Source organism: Dipodomys spectabilis, unplaced genomic scaffold, assembly GCF_019054845.1.
Source record: "Dipodomys spectabilis isolate Male_0828 unplaced genomic scaffold, ASM1905484v1 ptg000288l, whole genome shotgun sequence".
Classification (NCBI taxonomy): domain Eukaryota; kingdom Metazoa; phylum Chordata; class Mammalia; order Rodentia; family Heteromyidae; genus Dipodomys; species Dipodomys spectabilis.
In genome coordinates this window covers 825502-843405 of record NW_024870965.1, presented here as the reverse complement: position 1 = coordinate 843405, position 17904 = coordinate 825502, and the positions used below count along the sequence as shown (strand labels likewise).

Here is a 17904-nt window from a genome sequence, read left to right as displayed (position 1 = left end):
AACTGTGTTAGTATTGCTGTGGCTCTAGTGATATCAGTATTAAAAAAAAAATTTTTTTTTCAGTACCCAGGGCCTTGTGCATGCTAGGCAAGTGTTCTACCATTGAGCTATATACCCTTATCTTTTTTTAAAAAACTTTTTCTTTTTCTTTTTTAGTTTTGGGGACAGGGTACTACTAAGTTGACTAGGCTAATCCACAAATTTACAGTTTTCCTGTCTCAGCCTCCTGAGTAACTGGGATTACAGGAGTGTGCCATGATAGCCAGGTAACTTCAATTTTTTCAAGTTTTAAGTTGTTATGATCAAGGTGATGTACAGAAGTGTTACAGTTACATAATTCAAGTGAAGCATACATTTCTTTCTGGACAATGTTACCCCTTCCCTTGTTTCTCTCCCACTGATTTCAATTTTTGAAACAATCTCCGTGCATAATGCTAAGTGCTGTTTGGTGTTCTGAGCATAAGAGGGCTGGGCTGTATGGGTCTGGTGAGCTTCATGCTGGCCCGAGTTACAGCGCTAGGGGTGCCAACTGCAGTGATATATGTTAAGTTAGTTGTCTTTAAGTAGCAGTAAGTTGATCATTGAAAATGTCATAACCGGAAGCCTACAGGAAGCTACCCTGACTTCTTTCTTCCTAGGAGCAATAGTTCCTCACTCATGACTTGGTGTTCATAGTGACATCACAGAACATAACTGCCATGATCCATGAGAACTGCCCATACCTCCAAGGAAGACCCTATGGCCTTGTGAACGGCCACCACAGCACTCCAGGCTCCTCCCCTTGGAGGGCTGTCCTTAGGTTCAGATGAAATTCTCTTTGCTTGGGAGCTTCATCATGAGTCTGGCCTAAGCTCTCGCACTGCAAGTATTTGTAAGCAGTGTCTTGGGCACCTGCTGAGGCTCTGGAGAGGAGGAAAGGCTGGGAGCTGCCGTGTGCCCTCCTTCTGCCTCTTACCACGGCGGGTGGCAGGAGGTCAACCCGAGTCTTGCTTCCTTAGTGTTTAGCTGTGTGATCTGGGGAAAGCACCAAACCTACACAAGTTAAGTACATGACCAGAGGACCCTAAAAGTCGTCCTGCAATGTGCAAAAGCTTCACAGGGCCTGGCCCACCTGTGCCAGCGTAGCTGGAGGTCTCTCCACTGGTCTGTGCTGCCTTCTCTGGGTTTTCTTTGAGATTCTACACTCCTTTCATAAGAGGCCTTGAAAAAAAGGATGCTCTCAAGACCCAAGGGCATGACACGGTGATGTGGCACATCAGTAGAAGCAGTAGCCATAGGCCAGGCACCAGTGGCTCACGCCTGTCATCCTAGCTACTGAGGTGGCTGAGATCTGAGGATCGAGGTTCAAAGCCAGCCCAGGCAGACAAATCTGAGACTCTTATCTCCATTTAACCCTCAAAAAGCCTGGAAACAGAAGTGTAGCTCAAGTGGTAGAGTCCCAGCCTTGAGTGAAAAAGCCAAGTGAGAATGGGAGGCCCAGAGTTCAAGCCCCAGTACACACACACACACACACCCTCTGTTAGCAGAAGTTAAAGCCACCAATGCTGAGTGCACAGTACAGCTTCTAACTATGGCTCAGCTACTGTATGGCATTGGCATTCCCTAGGCCCCTAACTGACAGCGTGAACAAGGTCCCTGGGTGAAACTCAATGACTCAGGCCAGCTGGGACAGAGTCAACCGTGTGCACAGCGATCTACAGAGTACAGCCACACTGCCACTCATACCTCTGTGTCGGGGAGGGTCTCTGGGGCAGATTCTGGAACATGCTCTCACCTGATGGGTTGCCCGCGGTCATACGACTTCCTCCGGGTCAGAGGGGACGTCTCTGTGCCCCGAGACTGCCGGGGACTGGAACAGAAGTGTCCGGTGAGGCCCAGACCCAACTCCCCGCCCATCTGACCCACCTTCCACCCAGATCCCTTCCTTACAAAGTGTTGCCCCGTGTGGGCAGGCTGACGGTGCGCGAGACCTTGTCCCGGTAGTAGGGGTCCCGGATAGAGAAGCCCACTCCATCCTCCTTGATCTCCACCAGGGAGGCCAAGGACTTGGTGATGTTCTTGGTAGAGATGTCCAGCGGGGAGCCCAGGCACTCGGCGGACACGGCCTTCATTTGGGCAGACAGCTTGGGCTCACCCTGGCAAGATAAGGACTAGATGGACCAATTCGTCTTAATAGATGGTACACAAAGTGCATGTGCGTGTGTGTGTGTGTGTGTGTGTGTGTGTGTGTGTGAAATCCCAAGAAACTGGCGCTGCCTTGGCCTCAGTAGAGGGGCCACTAGAAGAGAGACATGACCCAAGGCATCTCTGTGCTCCACAGCTAAACTCTTCAGGCTTCTGGAGACTCTAAAGCAACAACAACAATTTTCCTGCCCTTAGTTAAGACTTTGAGAAGCACAGAGTGTCCAGATTAACCCCTTTGCTGGTCACCAGCTAACCCCAGCCTGGCATGGATGCAGCACGGTGCTGGTTCTGTCTACTAACGCCACGCTGTGCCCCGTGCCTCCCCCCCCCCCCCGCCCCGTGCTGTGAAGTGAGCTCTCTTATTTATTGTTGACTCTCAATGTGTTGAATGAACTATCTGAAGGCACAGTCACTGGATACCTAGAGTTAGACTTTGAACCTAGCATGGGACAGAGTCTTGAGTGGGAAAAGCGAGAATTTTGTTTTAAGCAGAGCTTCTGGATATGGTAGTATCACTAGGCAGAGTGGAAACAGTTACGAAGGGGCTCTAGACATTTCTCCCACCTTCTATTCATCAAGACTGGGTTACCTATCTGGACATCGTTCAATTCCAGGCTAGATTCTTTATGGTGCCTCATCCCAGCTGGGGCGACATGGGGCTGGGGTGAGGGGGCGACTAGGCCTAGGCACCCGGCCGGGAGAGGCTGGCTCTGCCTCACCTGCTGTCTCCTCTGTAGCAGAACTCACCTTGACCTTGAAGTCGTCGTGGCTGGTGGAACCTTTCATGGTGAATGACTGGGAGAAGCTGAGGAAAGAGCAGAGAAGGCGTGGGGTCCTGATGTCCGGAGCTTTACCTCTCTAGGCTTCAGAGAGCCTCCACATCTAGGTGCAGCCCTCGAATCCTACGGCCACCCCCCGTAGTCCCAGGCGCAGGCTGAGGGCCAGCCTCTCACTCCCAGCCTGGACGCCTACCTCCCCTCGGAGAACTCGGAGACCTCCTCATCCGTGCTGGCGTAGCCGTTCTCTGGGGAAAGAGGGTTGAGAGACCCCCGTGAGAGGCTGGGGTAGGTGGGGATGGCCTCCCTCTGGGATTTCTGGAGACACAAAGACACCGGCCCCAGGGGACGCGGTGGGAGAGCCCTGGGAGCAGGGAGGCCTTGCCCACACCACCCCTACCCTGCTGCACGTTGTAGATGAGGGCTTGCAGCTCAGGGTGCGCCTCGGCCTTCTCACGCAGGGCATCCAAGAGCAGGTGGTTCTGGGAGGCGCCCGCCATGTCTGTCTGCCTCAGACGTCCCTCCAACAGCCGGATCTGGGCCTCCTTCTGCGCCACTTGCAGCCCCTGAGGGCAGGAAGCAAGACCTGAGGTTACCCTTCCTCGTGGAGGGAGGCTTTACCTCCAACCCCCTCTGCTCTGTGTTCTCCCAAACTCTTACTACCCCAGAATGTGATGGTATTTGGAGACAGGGCCTTTGGAGGTAACTAGGGTAGTATGAGGTCATATTGGTCCTTCATCCAGTACGGTTGGATGCACAGGGCAGTGTGTATGTGTGTGTGTGGGGAGTCTGTGTGAGGACAGGGAAGGCATGCACATTAGTGCATGTGTTCCCAAGACCCAGGACGGGAGGAAACACATCCTCAGGCAGGACAGGGGTGAACCCAAGGATGCCAGAGGACTCCTGATGTTCTGGCATCAGTTTTCCAGGGTGGAACATGCTTTGTCTCAAGTTCCCTGACCCCTAACCTCTACCTTCCACTTCCGGCAGACCCCAGCCAGCCCTGCTGCGGTTAAGCCTGGGCCAGACACACAGGGTCAGCGGCTGTGTGCCCGGAGCCATGTCAAGCCCACTTCCCTGCATCATCTCACGGAAGCCACGTGACCAGCTACCACCTCTGCACTGTCATCACTCCAGTTTTATGGCTGAACAACCTGAGACTTGGAGGCTGGGTGGCTTGCCCGAGCCTGTGGGTGACGCAGAGGAGGAGGACCAGGCCCGGTACACATCACCACAAGGGCATGTCATGGAGGTGCCTAGGCCTGCGGGCTGCCCACACAGGGGGCGCCCCACCCGCTCACCTTGTCGATGGATGCCTTGAGGAAGTTGTCCAGTAGGAGGCGAGCTTCGGCCAGGGAGCAGGAGCTGATGACGACTGATGTGTCTGTTGAGTCTAGCTCCTCCTGGGACCAGGAAGCAGAGACCCCTGTCATCTGAGGCTGTCCCCTACCTGTCCAATCTCTAGCATCCCTGCCCCGGCCATGCCCAGCCCTGGGGGCACCTTGGTCTCCTCCAGCTGCACAATGGTGGCCTGGCAGTCGGTAATGCTGTCGTTGATGTAGTCGATGTTGGCGGCCAACACCTCAATCTCCTCCGCCAGCTCCTGCAGCCCCTTCTCTTCTTCGGGGCTCTCGGCCTGCAGCCGCTCGCGCTTTCTCCGAAGAGCCTCTTGCAGGAGGAACAGCTCCTCTCTTTTCTGGGGGGACAGGGATGGATGAGGAACTTCAGGGGACTCTCCTGCCCTGCCCACAGCTCCTGACCAAGAATCCCCAGCCATGAGAGACCTCCCCCGCCCAACATCTCTGGATCTCAAAGCAGGCCCCAAGGAGGAGAGGGAGAAGAGGCAGAGACCTCCGCAGAGCCACGGAAGACCCGATGGAGGGAGGGAGGGGAGCGAGGGGAAGGCCGGCCCACCTTGATGAGCCTCTCCATGTCGGCCTCCAGGTTCACAATGGTCATCCTCTGCATGACGATGTCGATGATCCTCCGCTCCAGCGACTGCCACTTGAGCCTGGCCGCTTTGCTGAAGCTCTGGCTGGCCCCCTTCTTCTGGAATTTCTTTCTGGAAAGCAGAGGCAAAGACTACCCTTCATCTCTGTGGCTCCATCAAGCTCCAGCCTGGAGCTGACGAGGCCCAGGCCGGAGCCCTCCCAGAACCTGGGCCTTGTTCATATGAGCCAGACCCATTCCCATGATGCCCACGCTCTGCCTGTGCACACAGCCAGGCACGGTCCACCTGTCTTACCTAGCTGGGCGGCTGCCATTGGCCGTGGAGGTGGGGTGGTCCCCCAGGAAGTGGTTGATTTTACGATTCCACTGGCGCACGATGCTGGAGACAGAGCGGGCCCCTGACTCGGCCTCAGAGGAGGTGGTGCTGGCTGACACCTCGGCCCCAGAATCTAGCATGGGTGGTTTTGATACCACACGCCCTGCCACCCTCTCAGACATGGGCTTGGCCAGGCGCCTAAGTGCAGAAACCTGGGGGCAGGAGAACAAGAAATGAGGGATCCAGTCAGCAAGACGGCCCAGAGCCGCACAGAGCGCAGGGGAGTGGGTGTGGGGTGCCAGGCTGGGAGAGGAGAGGTGGCTGACTCAGGCTTGGGCAGAAGATCTCCTGTCTGTCTGATGCGAAATGAACATAAGGCAGATGACCACACTACTTTTTAAGTAATTAGCTCAAGTATGTGGGGACAAAGTCTGTAATCTGTCCCGAAGCTCCAACTCTCTCTCTCTCTCTATTTATTTTGGGAAAATGAATGGATTTGGTCTTTACTTCAGTTGCAACAACTGGCAGCATAACAAAAATGTGAGCTTTCAAGTGAAAAGAAGTTATGGGAAACTTGTGTCTGCCACTGTAAGCGTTGGCAACTTTCCAATTTCTTTTTTTTTAATTTTTGGGTCCGGTCGTGGGGCTTGAACTCTGGGCCTGGGCGCTGTCCCTCAGCTCTTCAGCTCAAGGCTAACGCTCTACCACTTGAGCCACAGCGCCGCTTCCGGCTTTTTTTTCCTTTTTGCTTATGTGGTGCTGAAGAATCGAACCCAGGGCCTCAGGCATGCAAGGCAAGCGCTCTACCACTGAGCCACCTTCCCAGCCCCCCAACTTTCCAATTTCTGATATCAACACCCAACTCTCTTGTTGAGAAGGGTGCTTCTCACAAGCATGGCACAGCTTGGGCATCACTGTGTTTATTGAATAAAAGAAGGAATAGTCAGGAATGGTACCCCCCCACCCCTTGATGCCAGAGAACAAGAGGCAGGAGGAGGAAGAGCTGGAAGTCAGCCTGGGTTACATAGCAAGTTCCAGGCCAGCCCAGGCTACAGAGTCTGAGAGTCTGAAGAAATCAAACCAAACCAAAATAGAAACCTAAAAAGAAGCAAAAGTTAAGATGGAGGGAGCGCTGAGTAGGGGCGGGGCCTTGAAGCAGCTACGTGTGCTCACCTCCTGGGTTTTCCTCCTCAGGACTATTTCCTGCTGCCGCTTCTGGGACTCCAGGGCTCGGATCTGAAACTGAGAGGGCAGAGGCAGGGTCCACACTCAGGCACCGGCACCTTCTCGGCCTGGATGCGCTGGCCACAGCCGGGCCAGCTCTGCCGCCGGAGGCCTGGGTTGTTCTCATGTAGCTGCTTCTCCGGCAGCCAGACTGGGACTCTGAGCTGAGCTCTGCTCCCTAGAGGTTGTGGTGAAGTCCCTGGTGCTTATGACACACTGATCCCTGACTACGGCAGGGAACGCAGACAGCAGGCGCAGCCCCGTTAGGCCTGACACAGCCTGATGTGTCTGTGTTGCTGGTGGCCATGGCATGTGAGGTCCTGCTCCTCTCTGGGCTCATGTCTAACTTCCTTGGAACATGGACTACGGGGAGGGGGAAGGAGCTAACCTGCTGACAGCTACACTCTACTCTGATCATAAACACGTGGCTTAGCACCGCAGGAATGGAGGCCAGCTTGGTTGGGAGGGGCAGCTGGGGGCCTGGGAGGCTGGGCCCCAGGGCTCAGCTAAAGGCCTTTGCCAGGCTAAAGGCTCCTGGGATGCTTGGGGTCTCTCACCTCTTGACGCCGCTGCTCCTTCTTAAGCTGAGCAATCTCCCGGTTCCTCTTGGTCTCCACTAGCCTCCTCCGCTGCTGCTCCTCCCGCATCTGCTTCATGAGTGCCACCTGGGAAGGAAAGCGGACATGGGCATGGGGCAGGGTTGGCAGAGGATGGCTCCAGCTCTTTCCTTCCAGAGCAGCTAAAGCCACAGGGGCAATCCCACAGCCAGAGGGGGTGGCCTGACAGCCAGCCTTCTAGTGTGGAGACTTCTGTTCTGCAAGGCCCAACCCTGGCCCCAGTTCAAAGCCACCACCTTCAGTCTGACTCTTCTAGGACAGCCTGGCTGCTGGAGGCAGAGCTGTCTTCTAGTAACATCCTGAACTGTGGACAGGGTTGAGGTGACCCTGAATTAGGGTCAGATTCCAGGTCCAGGCTCACAGTGACAGCAATAAAAACCACCATTATTTATTGAGAACAGACTCTATGCCAGGCCCAGTTCTCATGAATCACATGAGAGGCTTCACCGTTTCTGCCTTACAAAGAAGAAAGTGGGCTTTGGAGATAAAGATGACTTAGAGCCACAGAACTAGAAATGGATGGCCAGCCTCATAGCCCAGGTTATTTTGCCTTCCTGTGGCTCACAGCATGGCACCATGCCAGTCTCTGCTTGGTCAAGACAGGGAGAGGGACCAAGCCTAGCCAAAGGCACAGCGAACACCATTAGTGGTATCAGAGAGGATTCAATGTGCTGTGAGCCACTGTCTCAGGGCCCTGTTGAAAATGTAGGCTTTTTCATACCTTCCAACTGGTGGTGGCAAGAGAATCATTATTGGGGCCAGTCCTTATAGGCTTCAAATACCACCAGAAGTGTCATCAACCTGCCCTGCTCTGAGGATGCCAAGGAAAGGGAGGCAGGGAGGCAGAATCTACAGAGCAGAGCAATGGCCGCTGCTAGGTCTTTGGGTTCCAATGTGAGTGTTCTCCACAAGGTTAAAGGTGTACCTTAGAACTCTAGCCCGCTCAGAGCTGAGCCTTCCTGATCCTTGATCTAGGCACTCGACTCACACATGTGGCTGAGCTCTGGGAAAGCTATGGTGATGGCCTCTGAGTGGATAAGCTTGGTCTAAGCACCTGACAACTCTGAAGTGGGTCTCAGCGCCCGAGACCAGCTTTGCTCTGCAGCTCCGACTAAGAGGCAATCTGCCTTCTCCCAAGAGACCCCAGAGCTCAAGCCCGCCTGGTCCAGCTCTGTGAAGCATTGGGCCCTGCAGCTGTGGGAAGATCCTCAGATACTGGTCCTCACGGTATCTGGGTAGAATCCTTGGCATCTGCTCTCTGTCCTCTTGTCTCTGAAAATCCCTGGGATGACCCCAGGCTGACCTTTTCTATATCCAGGCTTGGCTCCTAAGAGCACAGTAACATGACAGAGCTGGGCCTGGCTGAAGGGCCTCAGCTGAGATAAACACATGGGTCCGTCTAGCTTTCAAATACATCCCAGACACTGGACAAGGTTTTTTTCCCCAGGCTTCAGACACTATGACAATCTTCTCATAATGCTCCCCAGGGCCATGCCCAGGTGCAGTGGGAGCTGGCCAGGAGATGCTGGGGCTGTCTCTCCTTCAGAGACCTCAGTGGGATCCAGACAAACAGTGGGGAAGCATCCAGAAGCATCCAGAGCTATGCCGGCAGCTGCTACAGTATGCACTGGCCAAGGTAGGCTCCACCAAGGGATCAGAAAGCCTCTTCTTCCCCACTCTCCCTCTTCACCACCAGAGGGCGCCCAGGGTCTGGGAGAATGTGGGTACTTGAGTTACGAAGTCCCTCCGGTGACAGTGGCATCTGGTCCACAGGGTGGATGCACTGAAGCCAGTGAAAATTGGATCTTTGGGGTCAAGTTGGCCTGAGCACTCTGCTCAGAACCAGTGTCCTGAACTTAGGGACAGAAGCTGGTCAGGTGAGGCGGCTGGCGTCCATAACCACTGCGCACAGACTTCCTCTAAGAGGTGACATCACTGCACTGCCTCTCTCCTCCCCCACTGGTGAGTGCCAGCTAGGCCAGCAGTGAGACTGGTTACCAAGGGCTTCTAGGATCCAGCCCCGTGGGCCCCTCTCTCTTTAGCCTCTGTTCCTGAGGCCCCCCCCCCCGCTCCCCCAGGACTGCCACCAGTGCTGAGGGTCCAGACCAGGACTGTGGAGATCTGGGGTGGGGTGGGGGTACCAGGGGCGGAGGGTTGAGGCAGGAAGGCCCAGGGAGGGAGGATATGAAGGGAGAATGGATCTCAGCCAGTGGTAGAAATAGCTAGACACCAGAGGCACAAGACCTGAGCCAAGAGCCATGACCTTCAGCAGCAGGCCCAGAGATGAGGGCACCCTGGGCCATGACAACGTGATAATGGGAGCACCGTGCCTTCTGGAACACAAACCAGCTTGGAAAACGGCACTTGCATCCCAGCCCTCTCTCCTGGTAGCCGGAATTGCCTCCCAAGCCCCATGCAAGCAGTGGGGAGGGTGATGGGTATCTTCTCACGAGGTTCTCCTAAGAACCGAATGTGACTAGGCACGTAAGGTGACTAGTCAGGAGCCTGGTTGCAATTGTCATCATGATTTGGGGCAAGAGCATATGAACCTACAGACAGGGGACAACCCTGACTGTATAGCTTCCTACCACAGGGGGCAGCACTGAGCAGCGCATCTGCAATTGTCCCCCAAGAACTCCATCACCCTACACACAGACCAGAACTGAGAACAATTCCTTCATCCACGACACACAGTTCCTTCATCTTGGACAATACACGTGGCTGAGAGAGGAGTAATGCAAGGCCAGCACAGGGTCAAATCAGACAAGGCCGCAAAGAAAGCCTACACTTCCTTGACATCAGTGATTTTTTTTGTTTTTGTATGTGTGCCAATACTGGGACTTGAACTCAGAGTCTAGGTGCTGTCCTTTACCTTTTTCTTTTGGAGGTCTGGTTGTGGGGCTGAATTCTGGGCCTGGGTGCTGTCCCTCAGCTCTTCAGCTCAAGGCTAGCGCTCTACCACTTGAGCCACAGCGCCACTTCCGGCTTTTTTTTCCTTTTTGCTTATGTGGTGCTGAGGAATCGAACCCAGGGCCTCAGGCATGCAAGGCAAGCGCTCTACCACTGAGCCACCCTCCCAGCCCCTCCTTTACCTTTTTTGCTCAAGGCTGATGCTCTATCACTTGAACAGCTCTACTTCGAGATTTTTTTCTGGTTAACTGGAAATAAGAGTCTTATAGACTTTTTGATCCAACCTGGCTTTGAACCATGAGTCTCAGATCTCAGCCTCCTGAGTAGCTAGGATTACAGGTGCGAGCCACAGCTAGTTACTTTGACTCTCCTAAGCATGGAAAGTGAATTCTAAGGCACATCAAGGCCACCCTCAGTCCTACCTTGGCCTTCTTCATCTCGGCCACCTCGGCCTGTAGCTTCTTCAGTTCCCTCTCGTAGCGTGACTGGTTCTTGAGCAGCCGAGCATGCTCCTTCTGTGCAGCTTGCAGCTTCTGCAGGTCCCGGTTCATCTCCCGCAGCCTCTTCTCATAATCGGCCTTGATCTTGTTGGCCTTCTCCTCCGTGTAGCACTCCATGGTACCTGAGGGCAGCAAGAGGCGGCTCTCAGCTCCAGGGGCCCAGGGGCCCCGCTAAACGTGGCTCACTGGAAAGGAAGCAGGGGGTGCGTGGTGTATGGCTTCTCATATCACTGTGAGATCTTGTGCAAGCCTTCCCCCCTCCCCCAGCCTGGGTCTCCATTTGAACCATCACGGGGAGAGGCCAGGAGCGGCCCAAGCTCCTTCCTGCTCCTACAGTCTCTTGGAAGTGAAGGGCTATTTTCATCTCGAGACCTCTCTGCTTCACACAGGGCCTCACAGCCCATTGACGCTGGTTCTGTTCTGGCCCCTGGGCCAGTGGAAAGGGCACAGTCAGCGAGAGAAGATGAGCCGTGGGCTGGAGCAGGGGTATACCTGGCTCCCCACCCTAGACTCTCCCACCTGAACTGCTAAAATAGAAATCTCAAGCGGACAGATTCCACTGCCCTGATTCCCCATCTCAGGAAGCACAACCACCTTCCGTCCAGAAGCTCACACTCTATACATCCTTGGCTCCCCTCTCCCTCAGGCCCCAACACCGACAAAGCCTCTCTGGTCCACCTGCATCTGAACGCATCTCAAGTCTCACTACCCCCAAGCTACCTTTCTTGGGATATTTTGTTGGCAGTACTGAGGTTTGAAGGCAGGACCTCGTATTCGCTAGTCATGGCTGTATTATTTCAGCCACAGCTCAACCAGTGCCGCCGCCCCCACCCTGAGATTTTTATTACAATTTCCTAAGAAGTTTCTCAGCACTATGTTCAATTCCCCTGCAGAGGAGTCTGAATAATGTTCCAAAAGTGCTTTTAAATGCTGCATATCGCCCCTTCTCATCGCTCTGACTCTAAGCAATGTCCTTACACGGCAGATGTGACTTGTGCTCCAGCCTCTCTGGGCCTCTTGTCACTCCATCAACACACCAGGCCTCATCACACCTGACTCAGGTCCCTGGTGTCCTCCGTTCCCCCTGGATGGGATGCTCTGCCCATGAATCACTGGGCTGCACTGCCTCACCTCCTTCGAAGCTTTGCTCAAAGCACCTTTGAAGCTAGGCACTGGTGGCTCACGCCTGTAATCCTAGCTACTCAGGAGGCTGAGCTCTGAGGATTGTGGTTTGAAGCCAGCTTGGGCAGGAAAGTCCTTGAGATTCTTATCTCCAACTGCCAGAAAACCGAAGTGGAGCTGTGGCTCACAGTGGCAGGGCACTAGCCTTGAATAAAAAGAGCTCAGGGACAACACCCAGGACCAGAATTTAACCCCTATGACAGACAAACAATAAAAAAGTTGCCTTCATTTGTGGTCTTCCTTTTTCAAACTCAAACCTAGTCTCCAGTGTTCCTGTTTCCCTTCCTTACGGTCTTCTTTTATTTTTAAATACTTATCAGCACCTAGTGTGATTTGCACGCTGCAGACTCTGTTTATTTTATTTCTCCTCACTGAAGGGTCCATTCCCTAAGGCCCTGAGCCATACTTAACTAATGCTTGACAATAAGTGGATGAAGAAATGAATAATGGAATGGGTAGACTGAAGAGCGTTATACGATTCACAGTTTGTAAACTAAATGCAGGAGGAAAAGTCCAGGTGTCTTGTTCACTCGCCTCAGTATGTGAAGGTTCAAAGCATTCTAATAGGTAAGATGATAATGAAAAAGAAGAGTTGAAAATATAGCAGAGAGGTTAGGGGTAGACTCAGGAACTTGTAGCTCCTGGAGGTCAGAGGGTCAGAAGTCCATGTGTAGAAGGCCAGGTTTCTCCCAAAGCCTTCCACAGATGGCTGTGTTGTGACAGAGGCTGGGCCAGGGCAGAGCAAGGCTGTGGGCTCACTCAGGTTCTGCAGCACGCGGTCGCGCTCCAGCTGCGTGTCCCGGATCTTGTTCTGCAGCAGGATCAGCTTCTCCTCGTACTGGTGCTTGAGTGTCTGCAGCCGCCGCTGGCTGTTCTCCAACTCGTCGATCAGCTTTTGCTTGATCTCGATCTCACACGTCAGGTCGGCCAGGTCGGCCTGGAAGTTCACCTCTGCAGGGTCATGGCAGAGCCAGGCTTAGAGCCGAGGCCAGGGCAAGGGGCAGGAGGGGATCACACTTGCTAGTTGAGGGAGCAGGTTTTCTCTGGTCAACTGTGACCAATCAGCAAGCACAAGTGAGTGAAATGTAAACCACCCAGTGGGGCACTGTGCTACAAGACACATTGAAAAGGCAGCTGCAGGAAGCTAGGTGTCAGTGGTCCAGGCCTGGGGTCCTAACTACTCAGGAGACTGAGATCTGAGGATCGGGGTTCAAAGCCAGCCTAGGCAGGTTAAATCCAAGAGATTCTTATCTCCAATTGATGAGTAAAAAATACAGAAGTGGAGGTGTAGTTCAAGTGGTTAGTGCCAGCCTTGAGTAAAAAAAAGCTAAGGGACTATGCCTAGCCCCTGAGTTTCAGCCTCAGTATCATCACATGTACACAAATGCGTGTGCGCATGCACGTGTGTGCACAACCCCCCCCCCCCCCAAGACATGACTGGGCTCAGGAACTGGGAGGAGGTTTTAACATCTTGTTCCTACTGCACCAAGAGGCTAATATCTGCTCATCATCACAGATGACAGGAGACCCTGCTTGGGTGGAGGAGGAGACGGCACCTTGCAGGACTGTGGCCAAAGCCAAGGGGCCAGGCATCAGACCCTATGCAGATGAGCGGGCCTTGGCACCAGAGGAGCCTTGTTCCAAGCCCTGATCTGCACAGACCACACTGGGGAGGGATGGGACCTCCCTGAGCTCATTCAGTGCTGATTCAGGGAAGACTCTGAACCTAAGTGCAGGATAGCAGAGGCTTGGACACCTCAAGCTTGCAAATCAAGCTAAGCAAAGCGAGTGGGCACACAGGAGCTGGCTTGTCATCTGGGGGCTGGGGGCCCTGAGCACGGACAGCCTCTGAACTTCCTGTGCACCCAGCGCTGACCAGCAGGGCTGCGCGGGCCCTGGCTGCAGGCATCTCATCTCCCCTCCCCCGCCCTGGCCCACGCACCCTTCTCTTCTGGGTCCGAGTCTGAGTCCACCAGGCTCTCTTCGCTGCCCGAGTCCTCATCCTCATCCTCACGGCCCTCCTCCTCCTCACAGCCACTCTCGTCTCGCTCTTCCTCTTCCTAGGTATCAAACACCATTAGGGCCGTACCAGTCTCAAAAGAGGGGTGTGCAGAGGCCAGGCCAGACACAATGCCTGGCGCAGGGAGGGATGAGCATGGGTGGGAGCCAGCCTTGTCTCCGCCAGGGAAAGTACCCCACCCCTAGTGGGCTGAGTGTGGCCTTCGGAAGGAGCCTCTGTCTAGCGTCATCCATTTGGGACCAGGGGAAAGCAAGGGATGGCGATCACCATGGCAACCTGCCAGAGTTATCAGGAAGCTCAAGGGTCAACTGGAAGCAGGTCCCCAGCTCTCCCCCCTCCCATCATACAAAGATGTTGACAGAGCCACTCCCCAAGCCCAGCAAAGACAGGGGTAATGGTGAAGAAGGGCTGAGGGGGGAGGGGAGTGCTCACCTCCTCAGCCTCATTCTCATCCGTCTCCTCACTATTTTCCTGTTGAAGTTTTGCCCTCTTTTTGAAGGCTTCCTTGTCTGGGCTGCCCGTGGAAGGAAGAGGAAACTGGATCAGGGTGACTAATGCTGCCTTGAGGACACCCCCCCCCAGGCAGGGGGCAGAGGGAGGGGGGATGGATAGGGGACATTCCTGCACTTGGAGAACCAGCACCCCCAACCTGAACTCAAGCTTGAGGGGAAAAGCACAGCAAAGAAGCCCAGCAAGGGGTGGCCTGCCCCAGGTAGCAAAACTGGGGAAGCCCTTGTAGATGGGATGGAGTTGGATGGGGGTGCTCTCTCCTGAACAGAGGAGGGCAGCAGTCTCTGGAGGGTGAGTGGGGGTCCCCGTGTGAGTACCCCAGCACGCACTCACCTCTTCCTCCGCTGTCTGACCTCCTTCTTCTTTAGCCGCTCCAGGTCCTGCTTGGCCCTGCGGATCACCTCAGAAGCATCTTCCATGGAGCTGGCTGGACTGGCTGCAAACGCTGGACCGGCTGGAGATGCACTCAGCGAATAGGGGCTCCGTGCTGAGGCCCGAGACAGGCTGCGGCGGAGGGATTCGTTCATGGCCTCACTCTCCAGGAGCTTTGTCCTGCAGGAACCACATCGATGGACAGAGACGGTGAGCTAGCACTGCCCTGAGCCTGCCTGACCAAGGCCGCTAGCCTGTCCACACCCACTAGCACTCACTCACCGAAGCTCCTCGATCTCCCGGATGTAGTTCTGGATCAGGGCACCGATGGCCTCATTGCCATCACCTGGAAGCAGGGAGGAAGGTGCAATAAAGGAGGTCAAAACAGTGATGACTGGAGCCCAGAGTTCTAAGGCTGCTGGCCTTGTGTCTGCCCCAGGCAGGGTCCCACAAGGCCTTTACCACAAAGGAATCTCCATGAAGGAAATGCTTGCACATGAGCACAGATGTGCCATGCATTGCTGGTAACAGCATGAAATTGAAAACAATCTCAACGTCCATCAATAGAAGGCTGTTAGAATAAATTATTCATCAGCACATATGGACCATAATGCACTAGTTAAAAAATTAAGTGGGTTTTAATATGGACATTTATCAAACATAATGCTAAATGAACAATGATGCTAGGGGAGTGTACTCAAGCTTGTAATCCTAGTTACTTGGAAGGTGGAGATGGGAGATTGAAGTTCATGGACAGGAAGAGCATAGAAAAATTTATAACTCCATTTCAACCGTGATAATGATGACATGAGTCTGTCATCCCAGTGGCAGAGAAAAGTTACAACTTAAGAGGATTACAGTCCAGACTAGCTGGGGCATAAAGAGAGGACCTACCATGAAAATAACACTGCTTGGGGATGGGAAGGTGGCCCAGTGGTAGAGTGCTTGCCTTGCAAGCATGAGGCCTTGGGTTCAATTCCTCAGCACTACATAAGCGGAAAAATCTGCAAGTGGTGCTGTGGCTCAAGTGGTAGAGCACTATCCTTGAGCTGAAAAGCTGAGAGATAGTGCCCAGGCCTAGAGTTCAGGCCCCATGAACCCTCCCCCCCAAAAAAAAGAAAGAAAGAAGGAAAGAAAGAAAGAAAGAAAGGAAGAAAGAAAGAAAGAAAGAAAAAAAGAAAGGAAGAAAGGAAGAAAGAAAATAACACTGCTTGGTGCTAGTGGATCAAGCCTATAATCTGAGCTGCTCAGTAGGCTGAAATCTGAGGATTGACGTCTGAAGCCAGCCCAGGTAGACAAACCTTAGAGACTCGTTTCTCCAATTCACCAGCAAAAAGGCTGGAACTGGAGGTATGGCTCAGCATGTGTATGAGCCCCGAAGTTCAAGCTTCAGCACCAGTACAAAAAACAAAAACAATAATAGTAACCAACACAAAAGGGGGCTGGTGAGCACAGACTCTAAGTTCAAGCCTCAGTACCATAAAAAAAGAAAGAAAAGAAAAGGAAGCTGGGCACTGGTGGCTCACGCCTGTAATCCTAGCTACTCAGGAGGCTCAGATCTGAGGATTGAGGTTCAAAGCCAGCCTGGGCAGGAAAGTCTGCGAGACTCTTATCTCCAATAAACCAGTCAGAAAACTGGAAGTGGCGCAATGGTTCAAGTGGTAGAGTGCTAGACTTCAGCTGAGGAGCTTAGGGACAGTGTTCAGGCCCAGAATTCAATCCGCATGACTGACCAAAAAAAAAAAAAAAGAAAAGAAAAGAAAAGAAAAAAGAAAAGGAAAAATGGAAGATATAAAATAGTACCTATGGTCACCTATGTAGACAGCATATATTCACACTCTTGTATGTACGGGAACATATATATACACTTGATACAAGTGTGCTAAAAACACAGGGTATGGGTAGGAGATGCTGAGGGAATTTTCAGCTTTATCTTTTACATTATATTCTGCATCATTTAACAAGGGGGATGTGTGTGTGCACATGTCATTTGTATCAGACTAGATTTGTTTTCTAATCATTGGAAAACATGTGTAGGTAAGCGGCTCTATGCACTGACCAGCTGCCTTCAGCTGCCCCCTACAGGGGTAAGGGATCCTATAGACTGATGCTCTGGGTTGGTCTGCTGCCCGACCCCACATAGCTTACCAGCCTTGGCCAGAAGCAGGTTGGCCTCCTGGCTCATGAGGTGGGTGACGCGGTTGTTGATGGCATCGATGGCCTCCTGCATGGCCTTCACCCGCAGCCGCAGTGCCCCGTTCTCCTTTTGCAGCATGGCATTCTCCCGGAACAGGTCACTGTAGCCCTCAGCACCATCTTCCCCAATCACCCGCTTGCCCTGGGAAGGGGCGGGAGAAGCTGTCAGGCACCAAATCTCACAGGACGGGCAGGAGACGAGGCTCTTTCCTCTGTCTTTGGCCTTTCCCAAGGCATGTCTCGTGTTTCCCCACCCCAGTTTTCCTAAACCACAGTTCCAGATTCCCAGGGCTCAAAAATCTTACATGATCTCCAGTGTGGTGGCATTAAACTCTTCCCCTACAGTACACGCTTTTCTCATTTGCTTCCTTTTTACATAGCTTCTTCTCTACCTAGAGTGCTTGCCCACCTCCTTCTGGCCAGTAACCTTGTTTGTGCTTCAAAGTCCATATAAGAGGCCTCTTCCATGAGCCCCTCCCTGAGCAGAGCCAACTCTCCTCTGTCCCGTTGCAGCACACTGGCTGGGTCCTTTGGGCCCAGTGTTGACCTGTGGTCTCAGCTGTTCCAGGGCAGCATGCTGAGTGGATGTAAGAGCTCCTGGACAGGGTCTGCCCTGGGTATAACCAGAGCCAGTGTGCTCTTCTTCTTGGACTTAGTGTTCTAAGGACTCAGCAGTGCTGAATCACCTAGTACTGGGCCCCACACCTGGCACAGAAGACCTGAGGAGTGGATGGACAGGCATTGGGGAGGTGAGAGGTATGCTGAGGAACTCGGAGACTTTAGGGTGGGGATGCAGGTGGGGAGGCAGTCTGTACGCAGGAGACCCTGGGAGCATGCTCACCGCCTTGTACTCCATCAGCTCCATCTGCAGCCGTGCAATCTCGGCCCGCAGCGCGCTGATCTGCTGGCTGGTCTTGTCCTGGTTCACCACCACCTTGTTCTTGATGTTGCGAGCCCGATTGGCGTACTTCAGAGTGTTGAGGGTCTCCATGAAGTCCCGGTCCGAGGGGCTCACACAGGCAATCATGATGGTCTGGCTGGGGTGCATCAGGCAGGCCAAGGATAAGGGACACAGCCAGGTCTCAGAGCAACTGTCTGCGAGGAGAGCTCCTCCTGCTCCCCCTCCATACCACTCTGCCTAAACACC

The 17904-nt window shown here is 53.7% G+C and overlaps 1 protein-coding gene across 2 annotated transcripts in view; it reads right to left on the bottom strand.

Annotated features, from left to right (window-relative positions):
- Nucleotides 1–17904, bottom strand: part of Kif21b (kinesin family member 21B) — a 46549-nt gene that overhangs the window by 10712 nt on the left and 17933 nt on the right. For both annotated transcript variants that reach the window (XM_042701160.1, XM_042701162.1), the window contains exons 8-26: nt 17599–17794; nt 16710–16899; nt 14844–14907; nt 14523–14741; nt 14112–14193; nt 13602–13719; nt 12419–12610; nt 10400–10599; nt 7008–7115; nt 6400–6468; nt 5206–5438; nt 4875–5022; nt 4462–4656; nt 4262–4363; nt 3361–3526; nt 3157–3208; nt 2932–2989; nt 1930–2135; nt 1775–1849 (exon numbers count right to left, since the gene is read on the bottom strand). In XM_042701160.1, coding sequence (XP_042557094.1) covers nt 1775–1849; nt 1930–2135; nt 2932–2989; nt 3157–3208; nt 3361–3526; nt 4262–4363; nt 4462–4656; nt 4875–5022; nt 5206–5438; nt 6400–6468; nt 7008–7115; nt 10400–10599; nt 12419–12610; nt 13602–13719; nt 14112–14193; nt 14523–14741; nt 14844–14907; nt 16710–16899; nt 17599–17794 — 2673 coding nt within the window. The remainder of the gene's footprint in view (nt 1–1774; nt 1850–1929; nt 2136–2931; nt 2990–3156; nt 3209–3360; nt 3527–4261; nt 4364–4461; nt 4657–4874; nt 5023–5205; nt 5439–6399; nt 6469–7007; nt 7116–10399; nt 10600–12418; nt 12611–13601; nt 13720–14111; nt 14194–14522; nt 14742–14843; nt 14908–16709; nt 16900–17598; nt 17795–17904) is intronic.